At 45.0% G+C, this 25,361-nt stretch overlaps 1 protein-coding gene across 2 annotated transcripts in view; it reads right to left on the bottom strand.

Annotated features, from left to right (window-relative positions):
• Positions 1-25,361, bottom strand: part of TRADD (TNFRSF1A associated via death domain) — a 175,873-nt gene that overhangs the window by 53,666 nt on the left and 96,846 nt on the right. For both annotated transcript variants that reach the window (XM_086947674.1, XM_086947675.1), the window contains exons 4-5: positions 22,139-22,419; positions 14,192-14,384 (exon numbers count right to left, since the gene is read on the bottom strand). In XM_086947674.1, the coding sequence (XP_086803800.1) occupies positions 14,192-14,384; positions 22,139-22,419 (474 nt within the window). The remainder of the gene's footprint in view (positions 1-14,191; positions 14,385-22,138; positions 22,420-25,361) is intronic.

Here is a 25,361-nt window from a genome sequence, read left to right as displayed (position 1 = left end):
GGGTCACACATATAAACATCTAAAAGGTGACTGCGTTATTATAAACTTCAACAAACCGGATGAGGCTACACGCCTTTTCTGGGATGCATCAAATTTAGATCCCGAAGGTATAGGTATTAGAGCCATGCCATTGGGCTTTTTTTACCCATGTGCCAGACAAAGTGACCCGGGAGAGAAAAGATATAGGGATTGGAAATCTTGTCACCTAAGTAAGCCAACCGAAACAAATGCTTCCTAACAATCCAGCTGGGTAACACAAAAAGAGGGGCTGCTAACTAACCCCTTTGATTCTTCCAACAAGGAGCCCAGGGAGGGTCTGGCTCTATCAAATAGGTTCTCCCCTCTGTCCAACCTGGGGGAGATTGGTTGACTGACTGGCCCAGTTACTTCACCCCTTAGTAGCAAACATAATATAGCAAGCCACACAGAAGGGACAGGGGAGATAGTGAAAATGCTAAGCTGGAATGTAGCAGGGCTATGTACAAAAAGAGATGATATGGTCTGGCTTAATCTTCTCAAACAATATGATGTAGTTGCGCTACAGGAAACATGGGATAGAGAGTGTAATTTCTGGGTTAATGGGTTTATATCCTACTTCACAGCTGCCCGTAGTTCAAAAGCTGGGAGAGATAGAGGGGGTCTGATACTCCTGATCTCAGTCAATATAGCAGGCACAGCTAAAGTGCTTGACTCCTTTTCCCCCAATTACTTAATAGTGGAAGTAAGTCTGACAAACAACACAAAACTGTTATTTATTAACTTCTATAATTCAATGCAAGGTGAATCCCCTAATGAGCATCTCAACTCACTGTCAATTTTTTTAATAATATACAAGGAAAATCAAACCACTTTTGTCCATTATATCTTGATGGGTGATTTTAATGTTCACTTATGTAATTTAAACTGCCAGTATGGAGAAATTGATGGTCCCGATAACTCAATCCCCTAGCATTTTGAACACTCTGCCAAGGGGGAAGCTCTGGAGGCCCTCCTCTCTAATACTGATTTGTTCGAGCCTGGGTTTTTTGAAAGGAGTGAACGTGTTGCAACATACAGAGCTAGGGATAGCGAATCAATTATAGATTATATATTCATATCTCCTGTACTCTTAAATTCTGTGATTTTTTTTATAATGCTATACATTCCATTTTTAGCGACCACAACCCGGTAGTGTTAGAACTAGATAATAACTTTTCATTTTTTAATAAAAATACTGCTCTAGAAATCCCTACTGAGGTTATAGATAAAGACCAAGGTAGGAGACTTAAATGGAATAAAGTTATCCCTGATGATTTTTTTAATAGGATTTATTTGAAGGTAGGGACTGAATTAAATACTTGTGCTGATCCCCTTAAGTATGGAGGGGATGTTATTGCCTCCTATGAAGCGATCTGCTGTCAGGTGGCTAATGAACTTACTGTTAAGTCCCAACCTAAGGCCCATCCAGCAAAGGGCTGGTTCGACCACAAATGTTCAAGAGCCCATAATCTGCTCATGACAGCCCTTAAAAAGAAACCCAGGGAGAAATACCAAGTATTGCTGTTTAGGAAACAGTATAAATCTGCTGTAAAGACTCGTAAAAATGAAATCAAAAAAGAGGCTTGGGCTGCTTTAATGGATAAGGCTACAATGAGAGACAGCTCTAGGTTTTGGGCAATTATTAATAACCCGCTATTTACTGGTTCCGAAAATGCATCTTTAGAAGTTAACATTCCAGAGAAGGACTGGTTAGGTCACTTTGAACATATTTATGGTAGCAATTTGGAACTAGAAATATTTGAACCCCCCATAGCAGAGTCTCCTACATTGCCCCTGAGATTTACTGTGGAGGAAGTTGTGAAAGCGGTCGAAGGCACGGCTGGTAATAAAGCTCCCGGCCCGGATAGTGCGCCCTCTGACGTGTACAAATCAACCCCTAAATATTGGGCCATAATTCTAGCAAATGTTTTTAACTCATCTGCTTCATCGGCTGTAAAAGGGTTTCAGACCTCATGGTCACGCTCCATCATTATCCCTGTGTTTAAAAAGGGCCAAAGGGGGGACCCAAGGTGTTACAGGCCTATATCCTTACTAGATTCCTAGATTAAAATCCTGGGAAAGGTAATTCTAGCCAAAATAACAGCTTGGGTCACTGAGAAAGACATTCTTTCAAACGTGCAATACAGCTTCAGAGCCGGCAGAGGCACAGAGGATCAATGTCTCAATCTACATTTACTTATAAATAAATACACAACCGCAGCAAGAGGTTCTATGTTTCTGGCTTTTATGGATTTGTCCACGGCCTTTGACCTAGGCAATAGGTCGAGGCTGTGGACTATCCTTCTAGATTTAGGCCTGGATCGGGCTTTGGTGTATTTTTTGCCCGAGTTACATAGGGATTTGACGGCAACCATAAGGATGACTGGGGAGGGGAAATGCACAGCAGGGCTTAAATCAGGCAGGGGGTGCACCAAGGGTGCATTTTGGCCACTATGCTTTTTACTTTATATAGCAACTCCTTGGAGGACAATCTACTTAAAGCGACAGCAGATATTCCGCGTGTAGGAGGAACGACCATCCCAGTACTCCTATACGCGGACGATGCTGTTCTATTAGCACGGACCCTTCTAGGGTTACAAAGATTACTTAACTCCTTCTGTGATTTTATGAGCTCGCTGGATCTAGTCATCAACAGCGGTAAATCGCATGTTATGTCATTGGGCTCAAGAAAGAACAACATGAAAACATATTATTGCAATGGTTCCACAATCTCTAGAGTTAAAGTTTTTACCTACCTGTGGGTTGTGTTTGATAACAATGGCTCTTGGGCTCCCTAACTCTCATTTAAAGCCACAGCTGTGAGAACATCGTCTGACGCAATATTAGGCTTTGCTAAAAGATTGGGGGGTAAACCGTGTGAAGCAATTCTATCTATTTATAGAGCAAAAACTATTGCAATAGCAAGGTATGGGGCTGCAATATGGGGCTACAAACATCCTGACCCCATTCAGAGAGAGGAAAACAAACTCCTCCGTGGACTTTTGGCCCTTCCCCAATCTTCGGCAACCTTTTCGGTTCACCAGGAACTGGGTATAGGATATATCTCAGATGTAATTAATATGGCTCCCATCTTATTATGGATCAGAACTTGGTTGAACCATAACCTTACCCTTAACCATCAGATCCTCAGGGATTGTATGAAGCTTGAGAGAGCCAAAGAAATCCAATGGATATCCTTCAATAAATTTACAGCTGGGTTTCTGGGGCGCCCAGAGATTTATACAAGTCCAGAGGGTCTGATAAAAGCTGATCTAAAATGGGTTAAAACCAATTTCTTAAAGGATAGAGAGCTGGAAAGAGAAGAAATAGATTTAAGGAAACAGATGGTTATGGGGCACTATTTGCTTATTTCGTCCCCATCCATACAACCATACCTTACTATTGTAACTATACCATTCCACCGATGGTTGCTAACGAAATTTCGATTTAACCAGATCTATTTGTTATTAAGTGATCTGAAAGGGTGGAGTAGGCCGGAGGATGTTGCACCTTGTAAGTGTGACGAGCACTCCCCTCAAGATTCGTCGCATTTCTTGTTCCTTTGTCCCTTTTACACTGTGGCTCGGAAAAAGTTTATTCTCCCTTTATTAAAAAATAAGGGTTTTAACTAGATTAACCCAGCACTACTTTATTTACAATTAATGGAATCTCCGGCAGTCATGTTTGGTGTTGTAAGCTTCCTTGTTGCATCTATGCGAATCAGAAAGATTAGAATAACAACCCAAACGGCCCAGGCCTAACTGCCACATTGTGATAGACTGGATGGGATAACCTGATTAAATGGGTAATTGTTCTTTTTTTATTAATGGTCTAAATTTTAAACGGCTGAAAATATATGAAATTGTGAATTATTTTTACAGTATGTCATATAGACAATTTGGATTTTACTTGATTATTTGATAATGCTTTTAAAATGTCTCAAATCAAGTATCTTTCGAATTTCTAACATCATGTCGTATTTTGTATAGCATACTTTTATGATTTTTATTAATCTAATAAAGTGGATTTCTGATTCTGATTCTATGATGTCAAGTCCACATCCAAGATGGAGTCAAGGTGCCACTTGCTGGCAAGGAGAGGGCTATTGGAAAGTTTCCAAACCCAGTCTTGTACACCCAGAAGCACAGGTAGAGAGAAACAAATTACTTACATTTGGTAATCCTCAGTTAGATTGGTCAGTTGTGGAGTTCTGAAATATGCCAATCAAATCCTGATATGACGAGTCAATAAAAATGTTTTGGTCACTCCAAGGCCCTCATTGGAGGTATTTTTTAGAACCTGTGTTAAATGTGTACAAGATCAGGAGTATATAAATTTTTCTACTGATTATTGCAGTTTCAAAATATATTTTTAGCGCTTGGAGAAAATATATATTTATTTAATAATTGTTATTTCCAATAATGCATTGTCTTGAAGGGTTCAGCATTTTAACAATCCACCACCAAAGTTGGCTGACCATAGCCTTGAAAGCCCATATCTCAAGTAACTATCAACCTACCTTGGGTTATAAAATGCATTCTTTGTACCAAGATTGACTTTCTGCTTCAATTACTTAGAGCGTGGATTTTCCACTTTAGTAATCAATTGCATTGTGAGAATAAAACCTCACTAAGGAGTAGTTTCTGTCCTGTAACTCCAGTTCTGTAGTAGGGGTATCTCTGTTATAGTCATAATCTAGTGAATAGTCCAGCCCATGTGCGTGGACCCCGGCAATCAAAAATAATCTCTTAAGTTGTCAAAATAATGCAGAAACTGCAAAGACACTTAAGAGAGAATTTAAAGACAAATCATGCAGCCTATATCCACAGGCTACACTGTCCAGTACTTCAACTAGAAAATTCCACCAAAAAACACCACACACAATACAGCCTGCCAGTTTCTACCATAGAGAAACTTGCCTCCCCCAGTCAAAGACTCTGGAATGATAGAGAGGAAGGTAGGGACAGACAAGCCCCATAGGCTGCCATTATGTGGCTTAAATAGGATACTGTGCCTTTAAGAGAACTTTCCAGAACTTCTCCCAGTATCCCAGAATGCATAGCAGGTCCCTCTACTTTCAGTTCTTTTTGAAGGCGAAGCACGCCAGACCTGTCGCATTCCGTACATGATCAAATATCTCCACCGGGGAGGAGGGCGGGCGCTTATGACTATAACAGAGATACCCCTACTACAGAACTGGAGTTACAGGACAGAAACTACTCCTTCTGTAGTAGGGGATCTCTGTGTATAGTCATAATCTAGTGAATAGAATGGCAAGCCCATCCCCACACCAAAGGGGCGGTGGAGAAAAAATACATAACGCCACTACTGTCCGAACAAATTCCGCAGCAAAGCCTGCCCAACCTGAGCGTCTGCCCTGGCGTCAGTGTCCAGGCAGTAATGCTTAGCAAAGGTATGAACCGACTTCCAAGTGGCTGCCTTGCAGATTTCAGCAATCGGCACGTTACGGAGCAGAGCCGTCGTGGCAGCTTTGCCCCTGGTGGAATGAGCCTTAGGCTTACCTCCTAAGGTCTTATTAGCCTTTTGGTAACACAATTGTATGCAGGACACAAGCCACCTAGAGATGGACTGCTTAGAGGTCGCAAGACCCGTCCTGACCGATCCATAATTGATGAACAACTGGTCAGACCTACGAATATCTTTGGTTTTATCCAGATAAAATTTCAACACCCTCCTAACATCCAGGGAATGGAGAGACCTCTCCGCTGGGGATGAAGGGTTCTGAAAGAACGTAGGCAAAGTTATGGTCTGGTTGACATGAAAATCAGAAATAACCTTGGGAAGGAATTTAGGGTGAGTACGCATAACAACCTTAGCAGCATGAAACACAGTATAAGGTTCAGTACAACACAACGCCTGAATTTCACTCACCCTGCGGGCCGATGTAATGGTCACGAGGAACGCCGCCTTCCAGGACAGGTGCTGCAACAAAGCCTTATGAATAGGTTCAAAAGGCTCCTTCATCAATCTGGACAGCACCACATTCAATTCCCATGAAGGCGAAGGAAGCCTGACAGGAGGGAATACTTTCTTCAATCCTTCCAGAAAATCTTTGATCACAGGGATCTGGAAAAAGGAAGTCTGTGAAGGGCATTTCCTGTAGGCAGTCAATGCAGCAAGATGAACCTTAATGGAATGAACATTAAGGCCAGACTGCGCCAAATGTAAAAGGTAAGGAAGGATGACATCTTCCTTACAGGTCGTAGGATCATGGTTCTTAGACTGGCACCAGATACAAAATCTCTTCCACTTGTAAGCATATGAAGTCCGAGTGGAAGGTCTCTTAGACTCCTTCAGGCAGATTCAGATGGCCATATTGCACTATCTCAGGAGCCATGCCGCCAAACTCAAAGACGAGAGGTTGGGGTGTAACATCCGTCCCCCGAACTTCGTGAGAAGGTCCGGCCTGCACGGCAACCGAATGTGAGGAAGGAGAGACCGGTGAAGCAGGTCCGTGAACCACCACTGCCTGGGCCACTCCGGGGCAATGAGTATCATCCGAGCCCTGGACCGGGCCAGTTTGATGAGCACTGCCGGAATCAGGGGAATGGGAGGAAAGGCGTACAGAAAGCTGTTCGTCCAGTTGATCCATAACGCATTCCCCAGCATCCCTTGCTGGAAGTACCTGGAGGCGAAGTTTCTGCACTTGCTGTTTTCGGCGGTGGCGAACAAATCTACGTCTGGAGTTCCCCACCTTGCGAAGACTTCTCCTAGTACTTCGTCGTTTATGACCCATTCGTGGTTTTCCTGAACCAGTCTGCTCAGTGTGTCTGCCTGAACAATCTGCACACCTGGTAGATGGGTGGCCGTTATCGTCAGTCCTCTGGCTAGGAGCCAGTGCCAGATCGTCTGCGCCTCCTGTGACAGAGTGCGTGACCTCGAGCCCCCCTGCTTGTTGAGGTAATACATCGTGGTGGTATTGTCCGTCTGTACAAGCAGAGAGTTGGTCTGGAAGGACGGAAGAAAGGCCTTCAATGCCAAGTGAACAGCCCTGAGTTCCAGGAAATTGATGTGATACGTGGTCTCCATCGGCGACCACGTTCCTTGAATCTGTAGAGTCCCGGAATGCGCTCCCCATCCCAGGAGAGAAGCATCCGTCACGACAGACTGCGTGGGAATGTCCTTGTGAAAGGGAACCCCTCTGAGGAGATTCTCCGCCGAACACCACCACTTCAGAGACTGAAGAGCATGCAGCGACAGTCGAATCTTGTCGTCCCAAGATCCTTTCCTCTGATCCCACTGGTCCTCCAAGCACTCCTGCAGCGGTCTCATGTGCAGCCGTGCGTGTGGCGTCAGGAAGATACAAGAGGCCATCGATCCCAGTAGAGAAGACACCGTCCTCACTGTTGTAGATGGAAATCATAAGAGCCTGAGCCTTCCGAAGGAGTGATAATCGTCGCTCTTCCGAAGGAGACACACTTGCTGACAGCGTATTGATGGAGGCACCCAAGTACTGTATGCATTGGACCGGAGTCGGGACAGACTTGGCCATGTTGATGTGCAGCTCCAGCTTGTTCAAGAGAACGCACGTCTTCTGGAAGTGTGCTCGCGCTTCCGAGAAGGAGGATGCCTTGATCAACCAATCGTCCAGGTACGGGTAGACGACCACCTTGTTCTTCCTCAGGTGTGCTGCTACCACCGGCATGCACTTCGAGAATGTTCTCGGCGCAGACTTCAGTCCGAATGGAAGTACTGTGTATTGATAGTGATTGGCGCCGACTTGGAACCGCAGGAACTTCCTGTGTTTGTGTGCAATGGGCACATGGAAGTAAGCATCCTGTAGGTCTATGGCGCATAGCCAGTCTCCCTGTTGCAACTGAGGCTAAATCTGATGCAACGACAGCATGCGAAACTTTTCCCTGCAAATCCATTTGTTTGCCTGCCGCAAGTCCAGAATGGGCCTGAACTCGTTCTTGTCCTTCTTGCGAACCAGAAAGAACCTGGAGTACAGACCTCTTCCTCTCTGAGACAGAGGTACGTCTTCTATCGCCCGTTTCCTCAACAGGATATCCGCTTCCGCCTGAAGCTCGCGCAGCTGAAACTGCGAGCTGACCGGGGGAATTGCTGGAGGAGGGCTGGTGAACCGAAGACTGTATCCATTGCAAACAATATTCAGCACCCACTTGTCCCGAGTAATTTTTCTCCACTCTGCCAGAAAAAATTGAATGCTTCCCCCTACCGGAGTGGGTAACAGATCCGGGGGAAGTAGGTTCCTAGGGCCTAGACCCAGCCTGGCCCTTGGGCGCCGGGGCCGACTGCTGGCCTCCTCTGCCCTTCTGGCGCTTCTGGAACGGCTTACGGAACTGATGTTGCTGTTGCGATTGTCCCGAAGCCTGGCCTCGTCCTCGGCCTTGCCCGCCGAACCGCCGTTGGAAAGGGCGGTACGTCTTCTTGGTCTCTTTAGGCTTCTCCAGGCCCACAGCCGTTAGCGTCTCAGCCTCCGCCTTCATGCGGGCCATCTCATCGTCCGCATGCTTCCCAAAGAGGGTCTCACCGGAGAATGGTAGGTTGGCCACCCTCTGCTGTGCGTCCGGTTTCAGGGACGTAAGCTGGAGCCATGCGTGGCGTCGTTGGTTGACTCCGTGGCAAAATCCGTGAGCAGCCAACAGGGAAGAGTCCGCCGCAGCGCTGATAATCTGGTTCGCCACCAGCATCCCCTCATTCAGCACTTCCATGAAGTCCTCACGCTTCTCCCGAGGTAAATGCTCTGCAAACCGCTCGAGGGAGTCCCAGAGGGCGCGGTCGTATCGGCCCAACAGCGCCGTGGCACTCGCAGCTTTCATGGAGGTAGCGGAAGTTCCACAGACTTTCCTCCCCGCCGAATCCATCCACCTGGACTCCTTATCCGGGGGAACCGTGGAGGACGGAGTGGTAGCATGTTGCTTGCGGGCCGCCGTCACAATGACAGAGTCAGGAGGGGGTTCCGTTCTCAGAAAGGCCGGATCCGAATCGGGAGCCCGGTACTTCTTCAGCAACCTCGATGGAGCCGCCCTCGTCACCGCAGGGGTGAGAAACAGGGCCATAGCCGGTTCCTCCAGGCCCGGCACCAGAGGCAGGAGAGGACGAGACAGGTGTTTTTGATGCAATGTCTCAAAAATGACTGAAGTTTTCAGAGTAGGCACCGTCAGGGATATGCCCAACTTCGCAGCGCCCCTTAAAAGGACGTCATGGAAAGCCACCAGGTCATCAATCGGGGACACCCTCGTGTCCGGTGACCCCGACAGGGTCTGAGAATAGTCCCTGGTCCCAGAGGACCTCGTGTGTGAGCGAGATTCGCGCCTCCTATGGCGGCGTCTCGACCTCGTGGATGATCTGCGTCGCGATCTCTCCTTCTCCCAGAGCGATAGCGAGACCTGCCAGCTCGTGGCCGCTCCACCGGTTTACGTGGCGGGGTCTTCCTTGGCTCCTCACGGGGTTTCGGTTTTGGGGTCACCTTAGGAGGAACAGGCAAAGACGGCAGCGAAGTGGACCTCGGCGGAGGAACCTTCGGTTGCGGGGCGGGCCCATGCGGAGGGACAGGAGGTGGTGGTGGGGCGCCTGAAGGAAGTGGAGGTTTGGGTGGAGGATCCTCTTTAGGAACAGGAGGAGGAGTCGGAGTCCAAGGCCGAGATGGCGTATACACCTCTGAGTACACCGAGCGGTGACCCCTTAGGCGAAGGGGGCGGAGAGCCAGCCCCATCAGCAGGTGATCGCTTCCTCATGCGTCCTCCACTAGAAGCAGCGTGACTTCTGGGACTAGAACCCCTCTTGCGCCGTTTTGGAGAGGCTGTACGACTCCTAGACGCCGACCGCTTTCTGCTCGACGCAGAGCGTCGCTTTTCTGGCGTCGAACGACGCTTCCTTGACTCCGGCCTCTTCCTCCGCGACGTCGTACGCCGCCTCCGCGACGTCGAGCGTTCCGTCTTCTTGATGCTCTCGACGTCGAGGAGCCCCTCGACGTCGACCGGTGCTTCGACGGCGATCGACGGTGTCGCCTCGACAGCGAGCGTCGATGCTTGTCACTTCGCCTTCGGCGTCGATAGGAAGACCTTGACGTCGACGAAGACGATGACGTCGACGGTGGCTTCGACGGCGACTTCTCCATGATCTTCGACGTCGAGCCGTCACGCCGCCTCGACCCGGAGCCCCGGGGAGAAGGGGAGCACACCGCCGTCATCCCTCTCGACGTCGTCGTCGATGCAATCGACGTCGACGGAGACCGGGACCGTTTGCTGGACTTCCTGCCCCTGGGGAGCCCCCCAGAGGCCTGAGCAGAGGCAGAGGGGACCTTCCCAGCCTGCCCAGACCCACCTGCAGCCTGCAAACGCCTCTCCTCAAGGCCAGAAAGCCTGATCTTCATTCTGTCCCTCAGAGTCCGAGCAATAAACTGCTGGCAGATGACACAATCCTCAGGGACATGATCTTCAGGGAGGCAGACGATGCAGACATCATGGGGATCACTCTTGGCCTTCTTCCTCCCACATGCTGGGCACTTATCAAAAAGGCCAGACATTTTAGAGCCCTAAAACGCCTGAAACAGCACAAAAAGGAGAAAGAGAACACCAAGAAAGTAAACTGAAACACTTTTAAAACACAAAAGTGCCAAAATATCCAATAAACCCTTGAAACAAGGGAGAGCTCAATGCCAGGGTCCTGTAAGCAGGAGCCGGAAAAAAGAACTGAAAGTAGAGGGACCTGCTATGCATTCTGGGATACTGGGAGAAGTTCTGGAAAGTTCTCTTAAAGGCACAGTATCCTATTTAAGCCACATAATGGCAGCCTATGGGGCTTGTCTGTCCCTACCTTCCTCTCTATCATTCCAGAGTCTTTGACTGGGGGAGGCAAGTTTCTCTATGGTAGAAACTGGCAGGCTGTATTGTGTGTGGTGTTTTTTGGTGGAATTTTCTAGTTGAAGTACTAGGACAGTGTAGCCTGTGGATATAGGCTGCATTATTTGTCTTTAAATTCTCTCTTAAGTGTCTTTGCAGTTTCTGCATTATTTTGACAATTTAAGAGATTATTTTTGATTGCCGGGGTCCACGCACATGGGCGGGACTATTCACTAGATTATGACTATACACAGAGATCCCCTACTACAGAATTATATTATAACATAATTGAATGATCTTATTTATAAAGCTATTTTATTTTTGGGTGAGACCGCTGTGGTACCATCTCCTCTCCGACAGCATTAATCTACAATAGTTGTATACTTACCTTAATACTCACATAGTGCTGGACATTTTTCAAAGCACACCAAACAATAGTATTTGATTTGAAATTTGATTTAAAATTTGTAAAGCACAACAATAACCAAAGGCATCAAGGTGCTGTAAACGACCGTCCGGGGAAATCCTGCTATGCCTAAAGATGAAGGGAGAATCTATAAGGAGTATAGCCAGGTCTTGAGTGCCTTCCTGAAGGGCATCAACTGAGGAATGTCTCCAAGGCTGCAGTTGAAAATGCTCCGTCACCCCATTTCTTTCTTAGTATAGTAAACCAGATGGCATATGTAAAATAGGAGGCCTGTACATGTTAGGTTACTTATTTTTTACAGTGCTTCATGCCACCGTACAGTTATCTCAAACCACCATTTTAGAATCTTCAATATCAATTTTTGTGTATATAGCACACATTTTGGGAAAACAGTGGTAGTAAGGCGGCAAAATTTGAACAGAGTGAAAATAGTGCTCCACTTGCTGCATCACTTCAATATTTTGAATGATTTTAATATAGCTATATCCTGAATTAGCCAACAGCCAGAGGAATATATTATGAGTTTGAAATATCCCAGAAGAAGAGATAGTGATAAGTGATGGGTCTAACAGTGGGCAGTAAAAAATTGAACAGTGTAAACCTTATACCACAATGGAAATACTTTTAGATTTCAAGGGGCTGTTCAAAACAGTGGTTTACGGACCAACACATTTTGTTTATATTCAGCTACTACCTCTCCCTGACTCATCCGAACCCACGAAGTGTATGGAGGGTAAGTGGCATGAGATTTCAATCCTGCCCCAAGATAAGCCCCAGAGGTCAGTGCCCTCCTTCTTCAGGCCACTACAACAGACTGTAAAATAAGTGACGCCTTCACTCAACATAATCTACATTGTGGGGAGTTGGGTTAAAGGGTGGTTCACTGCAAGTTCAGGAAATGTTTGTTCCAGGGCTAGGTCAGTGATTGTAATCTTTTAGAGTACCTAAATATTAGAAAAATCAGGTTCTGTTTTCCCCAGATGATCTAAATATGAACAATTGTAGTTGGAATGTTTAGGTGTTTATAACATACTATGAATATTGTTATATATAAAAGGAATACATTTGATGTCATCATCTTGTCTCTCATGGATGAAATATTTACATCTAGGTCACATTTACTGAGATATTCCTGTATATATGAAACTTTTGATATGAAATGATATACATGTTTTTGATAATTCTACATGAAATTGAAAAACTAAGGCATCGAACAGTGCATCTTAGTACGAAATGAAGGCTCTAATAAATTCTTGTTAACATTTTAGTTTCTTGCTACCACGATAGAACTTAGGGCCTGATTTACATCTTGGCAGGTCTGGTACCACCTTCCCTTTTCTGATTGTTTCACCGCCCATTTACTTGGCAGTCAGCCAGCTCAATTTAGAAGTTGGCAGGTCTATGGACGATAGTCTGTTCGAGTGCCGCCATCTCCGCCAGAATGTTCTCTCTGCATCGACAGTGTCATAGGCAAAAGAGGCTGTGGGAGGGAGTCGAGCCAGGATTACCACCAGGACAATTACATTGTACCTTCCTGTCAAGGAAACTGTTGCAGGGGCACCGCCAAACTTGAGTTGTCGTAATTGAAAGCAATGAGTTAGAAACTTACCTTTTTTATGGTTTCCACTTCCGTTACAGTGTTGAACCTTACTGTCCAGGTCATTCCTTTGCTGTTACTACTTGACCACAATACTAATTAACTCCATTGTTGCAGGGATCTAAGGGAAGCTTATTTTTTACTTGTCTTACTATAAATATTGTGTTTTTACATTTGCTTAGACCTCGTGTATTTTTACATTGTTCCTACATGCAATTTTGTTCTTATGTGTAATGCAGTAGTGTTCATTTTACAACTTATCAAAGTAAAATGAACACACCTGTATTGACTAATAATTGTTTGTTGTGGTGGATGTGGGTAGTGTGCTTGTGGTGCCTGTGGGTGTGTATTCAATAGTGTGTGTTTATTGCTTGTGAGCTATGCTATATGTAAAATAAAAGGGAATAACACTACACATTGCCTACATATGTTTTTAAAGCAAACACAACATATATGTGTAGTGTCACATTAATAAAGTAGTATATAGCAGTCTCCACTCCCCCAGGGACTCACTCAGTCAGGAACCCGCCACTAGGACAAGGCCAGCACAACAGGGAAATCTAAATAGGATTGTTGCAAAACCGCCGGCCCGATGGTGATGGAGTACTGTTAACCAGCACAATAGTTTGCAGCATCGACAGAGGTACGCTCCTTTCGCGATGGAATCCAGTCTGTTTATGCGGACGGTGGTTCAGTTAGCCCACATCTAAACACGGTGTGCGGGACTCCGTCAGCTTGACATAGTACCTGTAACCACCACCACGGAGGGACAATGAGAGTCCCACCAAAAACTAAATCAGGCCTTTAATTTCTACCAGCAACTGGTAAATGCAATGAAACATGGAACAGAAGTTAAAGTCTAAAACTTCATCCCTGAAATATAATATTGGCAGCTCAACCAATTGCAAAGCCACAAGTGGTACTTATAACAATGGAGTATTTGACATGTGAATGTCACAAGACTATTTTAAATGAGAGTAAAATCAGACCAATTTTAGAATTAAACATCTAAATGGTGATAGACAATAATTTCCCTTTTCTTAATTCTAAAGGAAGGCGGAAATCATCAGACACTGGACGGGGAGGGTCTGGATGCAAAACCATTACAAACTATTTACCACACTAGAACCTCTTAATACACTGCTGTACCTTGAACTTTAGTCCAATATGTGAAATACAAGATTAGTGACTTTCTAAAGGAAAATACATCATTTGATTTCCAATTTCAATTGAAGTCAAGAAAAGCAGATTATCTAATTTTCTGTATTATTTTCCATCCAGCTCTATCTTCCATAATCCAAAAGAAGTGTTAGCACTCACCAAACTCTTCATCCTGAAAGATAAACGTAGGTTTTGGTTGCATTGAGCTGTCCACAGATAGAGAGCGCATGGGCAGGGGAGGGAGAGAATTGCTTTCGTTTTGTGAACTCTCTTTGCTCTTCTCAAGCTGGCAGTTCAAGGCTCGGAGAGATTCTTCGAGCTCTGCAATCTCCTCATCTGGAAGACGATCCGGCTGCAAATAAATTTACCATTATTTACTAGCAAAGTTTTTTTTTTCTATACTGCTTTATCAAATATCTCTTTTGACAGACCCCATTTCAAAATAACTATAAAACAGTGCTGTCAATCCAGCTTTGCTCCGCAACATTGGTTTCTAGCTAGAGGCTCCAACAAATAGTGGCTCCCTAAAACACTAAGCCATGTGACCAGTAATCCACAAGACATTTAGCTGCCATAGATTATCATTCAACGTTCTGGGGATGAGGATCAGTACTTCCTGCTTCCAGACCCACGATTTCAAACTAAATTAAAACTAAATAAGCTTCTTATTTACAGACTAAATTGGAAACTCCTGCTTTCTGAATACAGAGTGCCTGTTTCAAAACTGCCACCGTTTTATTCCACACCACACCATCTAATTTCAGACCAAGAAATCTTTCACTTTCACAGCAAAATAAGCCTAATGCTCCAAGAATAAAACTTAATTCTAAGCCTCAAGACCAAACAAAGCGCCCTGGTTTCAGATCAAACCTCACTTCCAGCTAGAGCCTGAATGATGTTCACTGTTTACAAACCAATTTATTCTCCTGCTTTTAGGCTAATATAGGCCTCCTTTTTTAAGCCAAACTACATTGTAGTCTACCCAATAACTCCATTTTCCACACCACAGTTTCAACTGAGCCCATGCATGGAGGTTTTTTCCGGCCAGCCTCATATTAATAGAAGAAAACAATAAGCACTGATATTCCATACTGATAATGGGAAAATGAAACTTAAAGCCCCTGCGTGTGTTGGCTGGTCAATGCAGACTTGCTACAAGTAACCCTCACTCTATGGATCCAGTTCAACATCATGCAAATCAAACTAAGCTATGCCTCATTCTGGCAAGAGCCAAATCTGTGGCTAATAACTTGTTCTCATAGTTACAAAGAGGCAAGAATGAGGTAACCAGCTCTTAAGACTCCATTTATATTCCGATGAACCCCTAAACTTTGTTTATTTTCTGCATCCCGATTATTGATCTTCAAGACGTTTTGAGGCCTTTATGCTCTACTTGTCCTTTTTGTGTGCTTCCCCTAAAATAGTAAGGGCTTTCCTGATGCACAGCACAACTGTAATAACAGTGCTGAATGATCCAGGTCAGGCTCAGTACTGAGTCATAAGGACTTTGGGGCTCACCTAGCATTTGGTTGATTCCAGATCAAGCGCCTGGTTGGGCAAAGACAAAACCTCTGCTGGCCTAGCCGTAGCCTACTTGCGAAATCTGAAACTTCTGAATGAATGAATGAATTATGGACTTAAGTGCCTAAACACCTAAATGAAGGTGTCATGGTACTAAGAAGGACAAGATGAACAAACTGCCATGTTTTGATTTTTTTCTGAATACCAGATAGTTGAGTTGTGTAGTAATCTGCCGTGGAAGCCCATTCCCGGTCTCAGTGGAGCCATAGTGGAATTTTTATACCCCATCATAGTGTATGGAGAACCCGAACCTGTTGATACCATTACTTTCTTACAACCCAACACAATCTCATACTTCGGCAAGAATCAACCTTTCCATCCTTTCTTGTACTTAGAACCATCTTCCTGATCTCCTCTGAGAGATATTCAACATTTTGAATCCTTTCACTAATGGAAACTCTGGCCTAATTGTCTTTCTTTCTGCATGTGAAGTTTTTGGCAAAGCAACCTGGATTATTATATGAGTGTCCAAGATTGTAAATATCTAACATTTCCATGTTTGCGCTCTGTAATCTTTGTAATCGTCTGCCTTCCAAACACATTTTCTGGATAACCCACTTCCACAGCTATTCTTTATACCATCATCCATAACCTCCAATAGAATTCACATTTCACCAACACTCTGATACATCTCCTGCACCCATTTTTTTGTGTTCTCCGTCCCTTCTCCAATTTTCACATCCTCCTTAAGATCAGGATTTCTGACAATCGTGTCTCCTGAACACTCGGACTGTTAGTGCATTGCACCAACAGATCCATTATTAGGGAATCAGCAAATGTTCCAAGGTCAGGTATGTGAGTGTTCTCGGATATGCTACACAATTCCCTACACTCTCAGTTTTTCCTGGAGTCCTAGCAAAGACTTGATCTGGCTGCTAAAATGTCTCCCGGGCTTCAGCACATGTATCTCAGATAGATCTCTCGGCTCTCCATCCGTGCCTCCTTCCAGCAGAACATCCAAACTCTCACAGATGTTCTTTCATTCATCTCCCAAATTGTGCAGGAGAACCTCTTGTAATCTATCTGGAGAAAATGTCTCCTCTGCAGTGGCAAGAAGATAAGAGTCAAAGAGCTTCTTCCACTATTTCCACAGTGGCACTGGTCCTCCTGTTCCAGAATTAAAAGCAGGAAGTGGGGACATGCTTTCCGTCACCATTATTTAGTTTACACATCTTCATGGGAAGAAAGAGAAATGTGACTGTAATAAGTTTTGTTTTCACTGTGAGCAAAATCCAGTGGAAAATGTGAAATAATTTGTCTATGGCTAATAGAAAAACTAGAGCTATTCAAATTATATGCCCGCGTTAAAAACACTAGAATTTTACCTTGTTGTTTTAGTTAGTTTGGTGACTTTTTACAAAGTTTATGTGAGGTAGCCTATGAGGGGGAATGAACTCAAGATCATTTTTATTAAATAAACTGCGCTGCCCTGTTACCATGAATTTCAAATAAGGATAAGGGGTAACTTACAAGTGTGAATGTTTTTGATTTTCTCCTTTTAATAAATAACCTCAGCTGCACTTTTGAGAGGAATGACGCCATTGTAGCCAATGATTACAGGTTTAATATGGTCGGATCGGGACACCTATGTGTGCAAAGCTGAATGCATGGTTCTGATCCAAACCGGCCACCATGCAGCATTTCATCAGAAACACTGCTTCTGACATCACCACAAGATTCAGATCTTCACAGTGAGGGCCACACTAGAGGAGAGCTGTGCAAGGGCTGATCCATGCAAGGGTTTGCACATGCATATTTCTGATGGTTCAAGCGGTTGCCCTTTCAGGTGCAGAGTTATGCTCTCACCTTGCCACTGATTGTGAGTGAAGTCCACTGAAAAATATCTTCGTGCTGAACCTCTCTCAGGGCAAGTTTATACGCAGAGTTGACAACATAATGTGTTCCTTCCTCGCAGTTCATTTCCACCATTGTGCTTTTGTGAAGCATCAGAAAGGAAGTTCATGGTGAAAGCTGTCCAATGACCACGGTCAAGACTACGGTGGAAGAAGAGTCGGATAGTCCAGGTAAGTCTTCGGAGGTTTTAACGAGTCTTAGGACCACCAACACACACATAGCATTTTTTCATAAGAAGGTAATAAAGCAAACTCTGTGATATGTAAGGACTGAAGCCCCACTTGATAAAGGTTGAGTAGGTTGGAAGATTCTGTAAACTGACAGAATTATTTTACGACCTTGGTTTCTAAACTCCTAGTGGGAAGAAGAGTTGAGGATATGGGTGGAAGTTTAAGACTGTAGGATCAACAGACATCTTTTTCAAGAGGGATAAATAAGTAAGACATGCTCTCAGCTGGCTGGAACCTCTGATAACAGATATAGAATAACAATCTGAGAGAGCACCAAGGTCTCTTGTTTAGATACCACATGTGAAATATGAAGGTGAACAGGATTTACCAGAGTCCCAGATTTAGGGGCAGATTATGATAGCGGTTTTCCCACATCCTCCGGGCCAGCGGAAGCCACCGCCGGCCCGGAGGATGCGGGAAAACAGCTGCGGAGCCTCGAAAGACCCACCGCCATATTAGGATGGCGGTGGGTCTTGAAATACGTCCGCAGCTTTTCCGCCGCGGTCGCCTTCCGACCGCGGCGGAAAAGCTTTAACATGGCTGGCGGTGTCTGTCAGACACCGCCAGCCATATTAGGATGGTGTAAAATGAATGCTTTTCCGCAGCGGCTTTTCCGCCGTGGAAAAGCATACGGACCTTCACTTTGGGGGCCCGTTGCTGGCCCCCTGGGTGAAGGGGGGGTAGGGGGTGCACATGGGGGGTACCTATGATACCCCCCTGCATTTGCGTGAACAAAGCAGCAGGCACAGCGCGATGCCTGCCGCTTTGTGCATGTAAATGCGGAGCTTGCATTTTTAACATTGCGGCGGGTGCAGCTTGAAGCTGCACCCGCTGCAATGTTAAAGATAGAGGATGTGACCGCCACCCTGGCGGTCACATCCTAATCTGCACGGAGGGAACCCCACAGCCCATGCGGACGTTCCCTCCTACTCTGGGGTCGCGGATGGACTCAAGTCCGTCCGCGATCCTAATGACCCCCTTAGTTTGAAGGAGAATTTGTACAGTGAACTCTTTACATACAAGGGAGAACTAGGCGAAAAGATCAGACAAATATTTTTAGCTGAAACTATTACCGCCAACATGGCAGGCTCAGTTCTTGCAAAACCTAACAATGCCAGTTGATCCACCATACAATAGCCACATTGCAGACTGGACGGGATATTTTCATTTTATTAAGACAAATTTTCAAAACTTAGATTTGTTTTTTGGAAAATAAAACAAAAAGTGTCCCTTATGCACTGGGAATCTTCTCCCCGTGTGTGGGTGACATTATTAGTGGTTTTATCTTGCCCAATATTAAGGTTTTAAACAGAAAAAAAACATGGTTGACATGGCATCAGGAGGCTTGTCCTCTGCTCTAAAAAGGTTGGGCCTTCCAGAAGCATTTCCACTAACAACTGTTAGTGCCCAAAGAATCTAATGAAAGGCTTGCCTGGATAGTTGTTATTTAACTTTTAAAATGTGAAGCCAGTTGATTACATCAATCAACCGAGGGCTGATGGTCTCTGATGGCAGCCTGAGGGTTCATAAATGTTTTTTATATTCTAAAAATCACTTTGGACTTGTTGCCAGTCTCTGCTATCCTTGTCTCTAAATAGGCTTTTTTGGCTAAGCGTAATTCTGAATAATATTTGTTTAATTCTGCCTTGTATTTCTGTCCTCAAGGTTGTAGTTTTTTCTCCATTGTCTCTCTAAAAGATTACAGTGCTTTTTCCATTTCTGAGGCTCTCCTTCTTCCAAGGGACAGATGGTTTAGTTCTGTAAAAGAACCGTTCGGATACTGGTGCCAATGTGTTAACTGTACTACGGACCCAGTAATCCAAACCATTCAGGTCTGCTTCTGTTGCTCCAGAGAGTGAAGGCATATCCTCTTCCAGAGCTCAAATTAGATCCAATGATTGTATTTTATGATGAGCTCTAGATGCGACTCTGGCTTTAACTAGTGGGTGCGGCATTAACCAGCTTATGCCAGCTGAATTTGATAAAATAATGATCTGATCAAACCAATGAAAGAGGTTCTGCTACATGTAGCTTGATCATGGAAAAAATTGATCAAGTAAATGACCTGCTTGATGTGAAGAGTTAAACACTGGGGAGAGGAGTTAGCCTAACGGCTAGGGCGGGAGACTTCGAATCTGGGGAACTTGGTTAGAGTCTCGGCAACGACGCTGAATATCCTGTTATTCTGGGCAAATCACTTAGTCTCCCCGTGCCTAACAAAAAAATGAATGTGTCCTCATGTAATGCAACTGGTGCTATGTAAATCGCTCTGATACCTGATTCGGGTCAAGTTCGAGCTATATAAAACTCTGTAAAAAAAATAAAAACACATATTAGGAGAGCCCTAAAAAGGAAATAGCTTCTAGGAGAGAGATTACCTCATAATCTGATGTTTTGTCCATATCTGATGTCACTCTAAACTTAGGCAATGTACAAGACACCCTCTCAGCAGAAGTAGAGAACATTTACAAACATTTACGAAAACTTGCCACGGATTTAGTAGATCTTTAGTAGTGGGGATGTGAGCTATAAATATGGAACATAAGGATTGTGAGGAATTGCAGCAGGTAAGAATGCAAGCAGAAAAAAAGGTCTGATGGTCTTTATCTTCATGCAGTTTCAAAGTTAATTTCAGTTACTATACTCTGAATCTGGTAACTTCTGATGATTTTTTTTTTAAGTAATTTTTATTGTAGTCACACATTGCTCAGGCCAGTGCTCATGCATATACAGTATTATTCAGGGTGCTGTCTCACGTTGTTACTCATCCCATTTTACACCGCCTGCAAGCCCACATCCCGGAGGCCGGGCGGCGGCAATTCCTCTGCTCCCTCATGCCTGATGTCAGTGCTACAGCAGGAGTAACGTTCCACAGTAGTGTGTGTGTGGCTACTTTTAATCCCTCTCCTAATTGGCCTATAGAACCCCCAACTTACCCCCCCCCCTTTACTCTTGAGGGTCACTTGGTGTTTGCGTCTAGGCATGATCTCGATTCTCCTGCGACTACTGGCTCTACCCCCTCTTGCTTAGTTTAACTTGCTGCTCCTGTCCGCGCTGAGGGTCTCCGCCTCTTCTACCATCCCGCTATCCCTAAGGGCCTGCACCAGCACCTCCCAGGCCGTTGCCAGTTCCAACGCCCTTGTATTAGTGGTCCTGGGCGCCATCTGGTATCTATGTGTACTATCACAAACCGCCCATTTCAAAAATTCGTTGTGCCACCGCCTATGAGTTGGGCCCGTTTTTGCCTTCCAGTTTCTGGTTATCTCCCGCTTGGCTACCATTAAACCCATATCAATGAATTTGCTTGAGAGTTTGTTTTTGGGGGTATGTGGGAACCAATGTAGGAGACACGCCGCCGGGTCGAATTCAACGGTTCGTTCCGTCACCTCATTCAGGGTCTCTCCTACGTCCTGCCAGTAGTCCCGGAGGGCCGGGCAAGACCATAACATATGCATAAGCTCAGCACCCTCTGCAGTACAGCGGGGGCACGCCGCCCCTGCCATGCCAAAATACCTCTTAATCCTCCCGGGGGTCATGTATGCCCTGTGCAATATATAATAGTGAATGATCTGAAATCTCGCGTTCCTCGTACTGTTACGAGCCCGGCGTACGAGCTGTGCCCACGTCGTGTCAGGGATGTCCTTGCCCAAATCAGTTTCCCACTTGGCCTTTAGCGTCTCGAGGGGTGGCAAATGTTCACGAAGCATCCTGTTATACAAGCAAGTCACCGCCTTGAATGTTCCAGCTGCCATCATGGTATATTGGCAAGCCATAGACGTCTCAGGCTCCGCTAGTCCCAGTCCCCAATGCTTCTGAATCGCCCTTATTACCGCTGCGTGAAGGAGGTAGCCCCCCGTGATAGGTCGAAGCGTTCCTGAAGGGCTGGAAACGGGAGGAGCGCTCCGTTTTCAAAAAGATCCCCTACTACCTGTATCCCCGCCTCCTCCCATTGCTGCAGGCGCGACCAGTCGCCCCCGTGCGGTAGCGCGTCAGCATGCCCAGCGGTATTTCCGGGGCATATGGGTGTCGTACCCCCGCTCGCCGCTGCGCTCGGTTCCAGCACTAACGAAACGTGCTCTGCTCAAGGGTCAAGTCCCGAACCGCAATTTTCTGCCTCAAGGCGATATAGGCCAGTACGTGCCGTGGCGTGCCTCGCAGCCTGCCGTCCTCCGGAACTCGATACACTCGTGCCACCTCCTGCGTGAAGATCTGCAATAGGGCAGCGAGATAGTAGAGCTCGTAGTCCGGGACTGCAAGTCCCCCCTCCTCTTTCGGGCGGGCGAGCTTTGCCAATGCCACCCTACATCTACCCGCTCCCCACAGGAATGCGGATAACTGGGATCTGAGTTGGGAATCAAGATCGGAAGCGTCTGGTAACTTCTGATGATATGACATCTATTTTCACATAATACAGTTGTTAATGTTTTAAAAATCTGAGTACCTTTTCTTTGTTAATGTATTGTAAACATCGCTGTTCATCGTCCAGGATTTCATGCAGATTCTCACTTCCCACCTTCAACTCGGTCTGGATGGGCACCTCTACCAGGGATAAAGTGACCTGTAGCTGAGTCTGCAGCGCCTGCTGCACTACTCCATCTCGGTATCTCTGCAGAAAACTGCGGCATGCCTCTTGGCTGCAGAACTTAACGTAGATGATCAGCTGGTTATCGTTGCAGTAAATTTTCAGAATGGAAAGAGAATTTACCCCACTTCCTGTTGATTCTGTTGGAGAGATTTAAACACTTGTAAATATAAAACACATGTCTAGAGGTTAGCAAACTCCTTTGAACTTTTCAATCAAATCCCTTTTCTGACCAAGAGCTATGTTTACCAAGCTCTGCTAGAAACATTGTAATTCAACCCTACCAAATATAGAACAGAAATATGCTGTGTTGAACTCGTGAGAAGGCAGTGTAGAACAATCATTCCATAGCATCTACAAAATTCATATACAGATTACAAGTACATTGACTGGTGAGACGGGGTAGCTCACCCTGCACCTCAACGACATTTACATGTTCCACTAGTGAGCTATGAGTACCCTGCGACAGGATCAGGATTACAGCAGTGTGCTGGGAGTGAGAAAGGGTATTTACCTGAGGCAGTACAGACTAGTCCTCGAACAGTGACCATCTGACAACACGAATACATTCAAAGCTAGGGGAGGACGTGGAAACTTGCCTGATAAATAACAAGGGGTCAAATAACTGTGGTGGGTGGAAAACCACTAGGGTCCTTTCCCCGCTATTGACTTAACAGGAAATCCTTAGTAGGCTTTCAAGCCACCAACTGTACAGGAATAGTGTCCGGATCCTTAGCCTTGGCCTACATGGAACAAGCAGAACGTCTAGGTTTCCCACTTACTGAAGATCAAGGTAATTGCTCTGAACAGATCTTGCAAGTATTTAGAGTTACTCAGTATTCACATAATGCACTTTTGTCCCGTACTTTAAAACCTGGAGATTAAATCCGTTCTTTCTGACCGTTCTGCTGCTGTGAGCATCTAGCTAGAATCTACAGATCCAACAACACACTGACCTCAGACACTACAAAATGCAGAGTTGAAACCTACGCTCTTGAACGTTCCTGATGCATCAAGAAACTACAGTTCCCAGAAAGCAATGCACTGAGGCTCAACACTTTCAAAAACCTCCAGAGTCAACCTGCATCACCGTTCCATCAGATGTGGGGCTGAGAGGTGCTTGTATTAAGGCTAAGCACACTGCTGCTCTCAAGTGGCTCATCAAGGGTGTGCCCACCTTTTTATGCTCTGTTTATTCTTTGGATTTTGTATTGATGCTGTTTAGATTGTACTGATCCCAGCAGAACTTGGCAGTGCAGTGCCAGGATGCTGTCCTTGTGCCATCACAGTGCCTAATTCCTTATACATATATAGGTAATACAAAAGCTATCCAATCCGACCGAGGAGAACCTGGGTATACACAAATATTAGAAAAACAGTGTCTGACTAGGTACTCATTTAAACAAAATACTTTCTTTTCAGTGCATATACAATTACGCAATATATTGCCAATCCCTCATCGCCAATGACATACTAGTCACTCAGTCAGCAGAAAGACATTTTTTATATATTTCAAAGGCTCACAATAGTAAAGCAATAGTTCCACACATATTACCAATAACAAAGTGTGCAGCGCCCCCCCATGTTTGCACAAAACAAAGAATAGCAGCAGCAAGTTAGAGAATTGTCAAAATATAAATACAAAAGACCAAGAAACACCTAAAACCCATGCACTGTGTATTGTGTGCAATCTGTTTCCACAGCAACATTGATAAGTTCGGAAAAGGAGCCGGTTTGCAGTGATGGCGTTTCAACCTATTATCTGAGTCAATAGGTCATCATCAGGACTGTGATAACTGTAGGGGTATGTTGTGGGTAGATTCTTTTCTTAGTGTGCTAATCACCAACCCATCAGTAAAGAATGGTGAGAACAGGCAGTGCAATAAACTCAGCTACTTCCATCCTGCAGGCAAAGATCATTGATAACATAAGTGGGACTCGAAAAATAATATCGCCTGCAGCCAGAATTTTAGATCAATCAGTGCTTCAGAGATGAGCATTGAACTAGTGGATAGGTCTGCTTTCCAACAGTGTATGAGCTCGCAACAATCTGTGAAAACCTGAGCTTTGTGTACCAATTGGGCTCCGAGATGTAAGGGAATTGTTACTCTATCCTGAATGGGTAGGGGTCTCTTCAGCCATAATCGTACTACAAGCTAGGCACAAAATAATCCACCCAATTCAGTACTCACGTGTGTATGTGGGAAACTAATAAAAGGACTATTTGGAAGTTCTCAGGAAAAGAAAGGCAACATGCCTTCGCTAACCAACGTGGATAGTTGGATGGGGCTGCCGTGAGGCGATAAGGGCTATGCAGTGCAAACAGTCTCTGTGAGCCTCAAGGGAATCTGGATTCTTAATAGTACTTTTTGTCACTCACTCCCACATACACCTGTGAGTACTAAAGGGGGCGTAGTTTAGCCTTCCCCGCCCCCTCCCTCCATGCCATGCAATGTAACCTCTTTGGTACACTTTTTTTTATTTTCTTCACTCTTAACTCCACCCACATAAGGTACGACTTTGGTCTTTTGTGGCAGTGTGAGGCTCAGCTTGTTGCACTTTTGGCACCAGTGCATAAACTTGGAAAAATAATCTGGATTTTTTTATCTGGCAGGAATTTTAAAATTTAGAAACAAATCCATGGGCATTAGCCATTGGTAATACACTAGAGACATTAGATCAAAGGCAGGTTTGGGATAAAGAAATATTAACGGTGAAACGACAACTGCACCCAAAATCTTTTGAAATCGGCTATTTATTGTGTAGCATAACGAGATAACGAGACTTGTTTCCCTCATACTAGACTCTTACAATCCAGGTTATACAAATCCCAACCTGTTGGGATTTATCCCTTTCCGATCTAGAAAGAAATATACAAGGCTTCGGTCCACATAGTTTTACGGGAGTACAGGCAGACCTGCAGACAAAACCTGAGCTCCCCATAATATCAGATTTGCAGGAACGTAAAGGAAACAATTGTATTTATTATATAATCCTGCCCAGTTTTATAGGATGAAAGGAATCCTTACAGGTCTGGTATCTCCCAATACCTGCATGACCTTTGGCAGGTCTTTATCCTGTT

This window comes from Lissotriton vulgaris, chromosome 12, assembly GCF_964263255.1.
Source record: "Lissotriton vulgaris chromosome 12, aLisVul1.2, whole genome shotgun sequence".
Taxonomy (NCBI): domain Eukaryota; kingdom Metazoa; phylum Chordata; class Amphibia; order Caudata; family Salamandridae; genus Lissotriton; species Lissotriton vulgaris.
Note: the sequence above shows the minus strand (reverse complement) of the source record. Positions and strands in the feature narration are given on the sequence as shown.